The sequence below is a fragment of the Benincasa hispida genome, chromosome 5 (assembly GCF_009727055.1).
Source record: "Benincasa hispida cultivar B227 chromosome 5, ASM972705v1, whole genome shotgun sequence".
In the NCBI taxonomy this organism is placed as follows: Eukaryota; Viridiplantae; Streptophyta; class Magnoliopsida; order Cucurbitales; family Cucurbitaceae; genus Benincasa; species Benincasa hispida.
The window spans coordinates 4,193,039-4,202,428 of NC_052353.1; the positions used below are offsets into that span (position 1 = coordinate 4,193,039).

The window sequence follows — 9,390 nt, forward strand, 5'->3', positions numbered from 1 at the left end:
TATGTTCATCTACTCAAATTGGCTTAAGAGGCAAGTGTTAAGATAGTTCATTAGTTACTCTAAGTCAAATAGCTTAGAAGCACAAATACATATATGAGGCATGGATACGACATGACACGGATACGGCGACACACCATATTAAAAATTCTAGGACACAACACGGCTAGGACACATTTATTAAATATACTTTTTTCGAAATATATATCATTTTTATACCAAAGAAAATTTATAGTAAATGGGTTGATACATTTATATGCTTAAAAAACTTAGCTTGATGTATTTCACACTTAAACGTTGTTACAATTATCATACATGTGTTTTTTTAGTTTACTCAACAAGTGTTCTATACATGTCTAACACATTTGTTACATTAACAAGTGTTTGATACGTGTCGGACACATGTCGATACGGACATGCTAGCCAAACCAAAAGTCATACTTCTTAGGTCAATAGAGTTTATCACTACAATAAAAGCCCCTTTTAATAACATCTTATAAAATATGTTATTAAAAATAGAAGGAAAAGACGGGATGGAAAAAAATTAGGGTGCGCGTACACATTTCCCATTTTCAACGTTATGCATTTTCCCTTTTCCACATACAGTTCAGTTGTTCCCCATTTTCCTCCTTCCACCGTTCTCCTTCTCCCCATGTTTTCGCTTCCGTTGTTCTTCCCCATTTTCTCTCTTTTGCCTCTCTCTCGTGCGTTTTCTCCGCTCGTGCACCATCTACGTCATTCGCTCAAATTTGCAGTTTGCAACTCCACCATGCGCCCAAGTCCGTCGTCTCCTTGAGGTACTCACAAAACTTCTTCTTCGATGTTACTCAAAATTTTCATTTCTGTTTCACAAATTATTTCTCTAAACCAACTATGGTTATCATATTATCGCTTCATTGCGCTTGTTGTTGTGGATTTTAAAGCTAACACCCTTCTATATGTCAGACCCACTATTCTAATGTTCTTTTTTCACCATTTCATCAATTAAAAGTAGCTTTTGTGAGACTGTTTTGAGGCGAGTCTGAGAAGTTTTCATTATTTTACATTTGTATATTTGACTGCTTTATTTGTTTAGTTGTGAGACTAATGGGTTTTTGAAGTTGTGTGATTCTGGTTATTCTGCCCTTTCTTTTTTTGCGATTCCTTGGGCCAATCAAACGTTGTGAATCGTAATGCAGGGGTTTGAGCATAGAAGATTCGAGTAGAACAGTAAGAGGAGTTGAAGTTTGTTGTCCGGTTACTGTAGTATTTCTTTTCTTTTTATGGATCTTGTAATTTGGGCACCTGGGGTATTGCTAGTTTTGAAATTTTTGTAATGAAATTTGAATTTTAAGTCGTTTGTATGGGTTTTCGAATCACTTAAACATGAAAGAGGAAGATTCCATGGGGAAGCTGAGTTTATGCATACATTGTCAAAGGTACTTGCCCAATAAGAATTTATTGGTAGGGAGTTTTTGGTTATGGGGTTTGATTATATCACACTTTCTTCAAATGAATCTCAAATTATAGAATATTTCAACAATTGGGTCTCTGTTATTTTTATGGGTTGTCTTACATTTCTTCAATTATTGAGCTTTCTTGTTTTGTAAGTTGAGCAAGTGAGTAAGGATTTGGTATTGAGGCCTATTTATGCCTCCTCTTGGGGAACTTCAGATCCAAGACATGATGTATTTGAGATCCAAAGTTTATTATAAAACTAGATTTGTAAGCACTATTTTAGTTTAGTTTTTTTAGACTGTTTGTAGATATGTAGTGCCACAAATCCATATAAACTTTGTCTAGTTACTACCAAAATTATTTACCATTATGCATCTTCATGTTTTGTAACCTCAAAGATTTGTACTTTTCAATTGTATCTTCAAATTTGTTGTTTTTTGCTTCATGTTTTCTGAACCCTTAGCTTTTTAGTTTGAATAATTACCATGCAAGAGTTTAGTTGCTCAAAGTATTGAAAATTATGATAGATAGGATTTATCCAGTAATTACTTGCTTTGATATGAGAAATAGTTTTTTCTTCTGTTGATGCAGAAAGGCTAAAGTGGTGTACTCTTAAGGGTATGGAGCAAGATTTTTGTAAAAAAGAGTGTTAATAATTGAGATGTGCACTTTACTATGAGGCTTGGAATCATCTAAATTCATTTAAAGATGTTGAAAGTAAAAAACATTTTGTTTCAGTTATATAAAAATCACACAACTTTCATGATAGTAAGGAGAGTAATCTTATTAGTTGCTGTATGCAACGCCTTGGAAGAATATAAGTATGTGAGTCCCACCAGAAAGTTAATGGACTCTATAAACTTTTACTTTGATGCTTTACCTTTATGCATAAAGTTCAAAACATTTTATATTTGATAGTTAACCCCTACCCCACCTTGTTAGATACATGGATTTTGTATAGTGTTTGAGCTATAAGTGTAGTTTGTTAGCTTTGACATTTGAATAGTTGTTGAGTTATAATTGATCTCCATTTATTGTCTTCTTTGTTCTCTCTCCCCCCCTTAGGGATGGGGGGAAGGGTCATCATATACTAGATGTTAAGCAAATAATTATTCTAAAATGGCTAGCATTCAGAGTTTGAGGATATCGATATATAATATACTATGATTTGAGCTAAAGATTGATGAAAGAAGACTAAGAGCCTCATCTTTTAACATCAACTATTCCCTTTCACTGCAATTTAGAGTTCGAATAATTGAATTACTCTGTTTATCATTCTCAGAAATGTACTTTCTTTGTTCTTCAGGGAATGTCAACTATGAAGTTGGAATTAAATGGCTCATTGGTCGTGAGAATGATCTAGATATAGATCGAATGCCCATGGTATAATTCTATATTTATATAGCTTTCTCCATCATATTTCATTCATTAATTAGATCCCTCGATAGACTGCATCTATTCTTTATGGTCAAAATATTATTGCAGTTTATGTATCAATGCCAAACTCTTGTAAACTAGCTCTAAAAGACTATAAATCAAGATTTCTGCTATTAAAAGTGATGGATAGAGTTGATTTGAGTTTTACGCTGATAAATATAACTAGGAAATGTTATGCAGGTAGCAGTATAGACAATGACATTATATCCCCTTAACCATTGCATGTCACAGAGGAAATGAGAAGAAAAACTAAGGAACTAAGGTATGGTGTCAGAACTTGTTTATTGTGAAAGACTTTAATATTTTACATTTTTTTCAAAATAAAAAATAAAATTAATCACTATGTCAATTTAATTCCACTCTAGAGCCATGTAAAAAGTTTCCATTCTCATATGTTATACTTTAGATTTTCAGATGAGTTATATTTATTGGGTAAACCTTTTTGAGTGATGCACAGGGTTAACAAGTCTCATTTAGACCTTTTTGGCCTCTTTGTAAGTTGTGTAAATTAGTTTATAACTCTTGGCGATTCTCTTTTGACTGATTTTGTTTTACATTGGCTAGCAACCTTCAGTGAAGCTTTTGATTCATCTGTTGCAATGGCATTTTAATTCATTAGTGTTGACAAATTCATTTTGCAAAATTCAAGTTCAACTCACTTTATTTGATGTTTGTTTCCATTCTTGTGCAGTAATGGAACTTGGCATTCTACATGGAATATTGAGTTAAAAAGTGATTTTCAAAGCCTTGAAAAAAGAGGGCAAATGCAGCTACTTTCAATTACTTAATCCAAGTGCACAATAGATTTATGCCTCTCTTGCTCTATCTCATTTCTAGAATGGATTTTTTTTTTTGGCATAGTATTTGAATTATAAAATATGGAGGAGTTATTTGCAATTTTATTAATTTCTTGGTTAATCTCGCCTTTTTTAGTAGGTCTTTTTGTGGATGTTCCTTATTATTTATGCTTTCTTAATTAGAAAAGTTGGATTGGCTAAACCTAGATGATAGATAAGTTCTACAAAAGCTCTTTGAATACATTTGATTTCTGTTTTACTAACAATACTCATTTTGGAAATGTCCACCGTTCATAGCATTTGGCAAAGAAATCACAATCGTCTATCGGTGGAACTTCTGAATGGATTGCCTTTTGAGTCCACTTCTCTTCTAGGTAAGTCCATTTGATTTTGTATCAAAGTAGACACTGATCTATAATGGGTATAAAGTTAACTTTCCATAGCGTTTATTTTCCTATATAGGTGAAAATATTTTGAAAACTTAACATTTGTTTTGTGCCATTTGTATTTATATAATCAAGTGTTTGTTACTTATTTAAAAGTTGGCTTATATTTGGCAAAAGTTAACATTTGTTTGTGCCATTTGTATTTATATAATCAAGGGTCATTTGGTTACGTTAAAATTTGGCAAAAGGGTTTGAATTTAATTTTACAATTATATTCGAAACAATGTCACTCTTATAAACTGACTATATTGTTAATATACGAATTGATTAATATTGACTATCACGATAAGATTAAGAATGATACATGTTTTTATGGCATTTTTAATTATTGTAAACATGCTATTAAATGTCAATCATAATATTTTCATTATTATTAAAAAAAAGCTATTAAATGTAAATCATAACATTTCTCTAATGCTATAAAATGTTTTTATAACATTAAAATTGTACAATTGAAAATGGATTTTTTATGACATTTTTTTGTAACATTGAAAAAACGTTATGAAAAGCAAGAGATTTTCAATAACATTGGTTACGACAAAATGCTTAAAAATGCTATAGAAAGTCTTTTATAGCAATTTCTTCCTACTATTAAAAACTCTATAAAATAGTTATGACAGCATTTTTTTCATGTTATTAAAAACGCTATTAAAGGAAAAATATAGCATTTTTTGCTAACGCTATGAAATATTTCCATAGCATGATAATTTTGTCATAAAAAGTGAACTTTTTATAGCACATATTATAGTAGATAAAAAACGCTATAAAAAGTGTTGGACTTTCCATAACATCAACTATGACAACGTCTCCAAAAACATATCAAAAGTCGACAATAGCATTTTTGGCTTGTTATCATATGTGATATTTGTTGTAATATGTACTGTAATATGTACTCTTCTGTAACTACTCATTAGTTATTTTCTGTTGCAGAGATGTATTAATCAATTATTTCTCATTTTCAATTGAGTTGAAACAGAATACATTTGCAGTATACAGCAATTCAAAGTTGAATAATAAAAAATACACATGCTTGTTTCTACTCTCTTCTTTCCATCTCTCTGTGTTCTTCTCTTACTCATTTAATTTTATAACAAACACATTAGATGGAAAAAAAACTTCTCTTTATTGATATTATTTTTCTTTATTGACATCCTTTACTCCCTATCAGTGGAAAAAATGGGTTTTCTTTTCTTTATTCTTTCTCTAAGAGGACCTCCCTAGTGCTGGTTGAGGGAGGAAAAAGGAAAGTGTGTTGATTTCTTGTTTGCTTTAGTTGCTGAGCCTCAGCTGTTGTGATTTGGAATGCTTGTTCTAAGAGTTGAAGTGGTAAGGCTCTGAATAAGGATGTGTAGCCAACCACGGGGCTCTTCATTGGCTGATTTGAGGTCTTGAAAGTAATCCATTCAAAGCCTTGTTGGCCAGCTCTAGCAAAAGAAGGGTAAAATTGAGGAATCACAAACATGTTTCCTCTTGAAACTCTCTCCTTAAACACTTGGTTTCCATAGTCATCAGCTATTTCAATTTCTGCCTCTCCATCAATCACATATGCCAATCTGTGGTCTGTCATTGACCAGTGAAGGTTGTATTCAGCATTCTGTAATGACACAATAGTAGTGGATCTAACATGTTAATTCAATAGTACCAAGTTCAATATTTGTTAACCTAGAGATCTTGCACGGGAAACAAGAGAAGACTTTATAATTTTTTATTACAATTTATGATGTTAAGGACGACGATCCTCTAAATAGCTCTACACTGTTATGATATTTTCCACCTTTTGGGCATAAACCCTAATGATTTTGCTTTTGGTTTTACTCCAAAAAAGCCTCATACCAATGGAGATAGTTGTCCACAAGTATGTATCCAATGTTCATTCTCTTTTCTAATCAATATGGGACTTTGGTCATATTCCCAACACGAGTTATTTAGTCTTTCATTGTTAATTGATTTTGAGATAAAATTTCATGTTTCTCTAATATGGTATCAAAATCCATAAAGCTTAAACAAATACTCACTAAAAAAAAAATACTTAAGATCCGAATCAAGAATAGTGAACCTAAAAAGACAACATTTTAAAGAGCATGATAGTTAGTGATCCCATAATAGAAAGATTAGAACACATCACAATCTTTTATGAAATACGTGGACTCCTCTCCTTATGGTCAATCTTAAATACATGTGAGAAACAACCATATATGTGATGACCACAATTGAATAACTTTTTATTGTTTGAGAAAATGTTAGATTTTCTTTTTTCTTTTTCTTTTTTTAAAAAAAGAAGTGAACTTTGCCATTTGTTTCAAATACAACCTTACTATGAACATCAAAAACATTTTAAAATAGAAATTCTTTAAAGTTGATGTAGTGGCAATGTAGAATGAGTGACAATTCAAATTTTGGTTTTAGGTCCTGGTCAATTTTATGTCCCACTTTTTTTCCAAATTCTAAATGAATTCTATTCTATAAAAATAGTTTTAAATTGAGTATGCTTTACCGCGAAAAGATGACCTTTCTCAGCACTCATTCCCATGAATCTTAGAATAGGAAGCTTGAGTTGGTTCAAAATGTTAACTCTTCCAGCCTCTCTAGAGTATACATCAGCTTCTTTTTGTGTGTTCATGTTGTGTTGAACTCTAGCAGTGCAGATGGTTTCTTCCAACCCATTTGAATCCTCTTCCCTTCTCGAGAATGGCGACTCGCTCAATTCTTCCTCCTCTTCCTCTGGCGTCATAAACGACATTTCTTCGTCGCACTTCACAATCAATCCATCGCCCCTTTCTTCTTGCATTTTCTTTACCAAGTCTAATGGAATGTTGTAAGCCTCCGCAAGAAACTCCGGGTTGAACCCACTGAAGATGTTCACAAGATCATCTGCTTTTGCTCTCCTTCTTGCTTCTCTTGGAACTCCACTAGCCAAGTAGGAGGACTACATAAACAAACATATAGCACGTGATCTCTTATTCTGATATCATAAAGTTAAGATCTTTAAGGGAGAATCTTGAAATACCCTAACACGAAGGTCGAGTTGGTTGTCGTCGTTGTTGAGATCCATGAAGGCAACGACTACGAGGTCTTGGCCACCGTCGTTGTGGCACCATTGGACAGTCCCAGCCGGGATGACGATCATGTCACCTCGACACACCTTGCGCACCTTTTGGTGTTTATCTTCCTCTTTGTCTCCCCGGATTCGCCTTGAAGACCTTGAAAATGGCCCTGATTGTGCCTCGTACGTCTCTGTGCACCCTGGGAAGTCCAGGCCCAAGAACCCTTCACCTGTTCCATTCGTAAGCAATTGCTTTGCTTATAATATGGATGATTAGAAATTAATTTAATTAAGCTAGTTCATGATAGATACATATTGAATTTATATATTCCGGGTGTTTTATTTTAATTTTATTTAAGTACATTGGTTAAGAAATCGATAATAAAAAAATAATAGAAAACGTAGAGAGTAGAAAAATTGACATAGAGATTTTTGCTGTTTATAAGTTGAAGGAGAGAATAATTTATTATTAAAGAGAAAATATCAATGTTAGAAAGTTTATATAGCATACTTCTCTGAACATAGAGTCAAAATCATAAATAACATAAATACTACTACTCTAATTCGTTAATTGGGCAGCAAGAATCCGTATTTGATCATTCGAAGTATCAGATAACATATTTAAAACATTCTAACACACATATATATTGTACTTATTAATTTGTTCAAGGTATTATATAAAAGGATCATTTTCCTTCACATGCAACCAAGTTTTTTCTCTCTAAACTAAATTAACAAGTTTGTTCTCTTAAAAATGGTGAGATTTAGAATGAAGTATTATGCGGCCTTATGAACATTTCCAATATGGATAGATGAATTTTTTTTTTATTAGGAGTAACCTATTCAGCATCTAAGTATTTTTTTTTATAAATATATTGTAAACAATCAAAACTTAAAATAATTACACCCATTTTTTTAAGCCTATTTCAAATAGATAGATAAGTGATGTGACAAATTGTGATAAGATAATTGTGTGAGTAAAAAATAATGAGCGCAATTTAAAAAGATGAACCGAAGTATTTTATGTTTAACGGTATCATACCTTATCACATTAAGTTTATAATGTGAATACCCAATCAAAAAATAAATATATGATAAAATTTATTGCAATCAATCAAATTAAAGCTTAAAAAATGAGGTGTTGTGAGGATGAATACTATTAAGATTGATACCTTGCTCAATGTACACAAGCATTGGGGCGCTGTGGTACTTAGGCAAAGAGAGAGAGTTGGGCCTTATGATGTTTCTAAAGGCAGCAACTCCAGCACACTGAAACTCTTCATTAGCTTCATTCCAAACTTGAGTGATGCCTCCCTCCGACTCAATCCAACGCGACGGTAGCCTCGCCTGAATCCTCTCCAGCCTGCATTGCTGAGCTTCTTCCCTGAACCGGTGCCTCTCCGGCGCCTGAACACCGCTCACTAGAGACTTAAATGCAAGCAAACACAGCAAAATCCCCACTACAACTTTGGTAGCCATGGTTAGAAACAACATTTCTTATCAAAATTGGATTGAAAAAGGACTTAATATATAGGGTGAAACAAAGAAAAATTTGAGCAAATTTCTGGTAATGGAATCTGAGATGTAGCAGCATGGAATTTGGGTTAGTATATATACCTACCATTTGTCTTTGTTTTTCTATAACTTTTGTGTGCACCCACCAGTTGTCTGTGTCCCTTCTTTTCATGCTTTACTAAAGTTGAATGCTAATTGGAAATATATATATTTTTTTCTTATTAATAATCTAATTTGATGTGGGTTTTGATGTCAGACTTCTAAGCTAATGTTAGAAATTTTGGGGGTTTATTTTAAATTTAATCCATCATTAATGTACAACCAAACTGCAAAAATCGCAAAAATGAGCTTAACTCGGTAATTGGCATGGCCTTCATTCTTAGAAATTAGAGATTCAATTCCTATTCTTAAAATTATTGTACTGAAAAGAAAAAAAGCAAAAGCCAAACCGAACCGAAAAGTCAATTTCTGCAAATAATTAGGTGGTTCGATTCAATTTTAAGGTACATACATGAAAAATAAAAAATTAATCAATTGAGAAATTTGTTTCCCTTATCACTGCAAAAAAAGAGAGTTTTAGTAACAAATTTTTAGCAATACGTGCAATTTTTTTCACTAAAGGTCAATTTATAGCAACGTTTTACAAAAATGTCACAAAAAGTTCATTATTAGCAACATAGCTTAAATTTGCGTCACTAAAAGAATTAGCAATACACAC

General features: G+C 32.5%; 1 protein-coding gene and 1 long non-coding RNA gene across 5 annotated transcripts; one reads left to right on the forward strand and one right to left on the reverse strand.

The window, feature by feature from the left end:
• Positions 1-524: 524 nt before the first annotated feature.
• LOC120078810 lies at positions 525-5,496 on the forward strand. 4 transcript variants are annotated; one of them, XR_005482097.1, is made up of 4 exons: positions 525-794; positions 2,741-2,817; positions 3,052-4,042; positions 5,388-5,496. It is a non-coding gene; the product is annotated as an uncharacterized LOC120078810 (long non-coding RNA). The 4 variants fall into 4 exon arrangements; XR_005482098.1 differs by lacking the exon at positions 5,388-5,496 and having other exon boundaries at positions 3,052-3,133; positions 3,563-4,291; XR_005482099.1 differs by lacking the exon at positions 5,388-5,496 and having other exon boundaries at positions 3,052-3,133; positions 3,966-4,291.
• LOC120078809 (11S globulin seed storage protein 2-like) lies at positions 5,274-8,636 on the reverse strand. Its single transcript, XM_039033135.1, has 4 exons — positions 8,330-8,636; positions 7,122-7,387; positions 6,609-7,040; positions 5,274-5,708 (listed from the first exon to the last, which is right to left on the reverse strand). The coding sequence occupies exons 1-4, from the start codon at positions 8,634-8,636 to the stop codon at positions 5,307-5,309; spliced, it is 1,407 nt and encodes a 468-aa protein (XP_038889063.1). The 3' UTR covers positions 5,274-5,306.
• Positions 8,637-9,390: the final 754 nt, after the last annotated feature.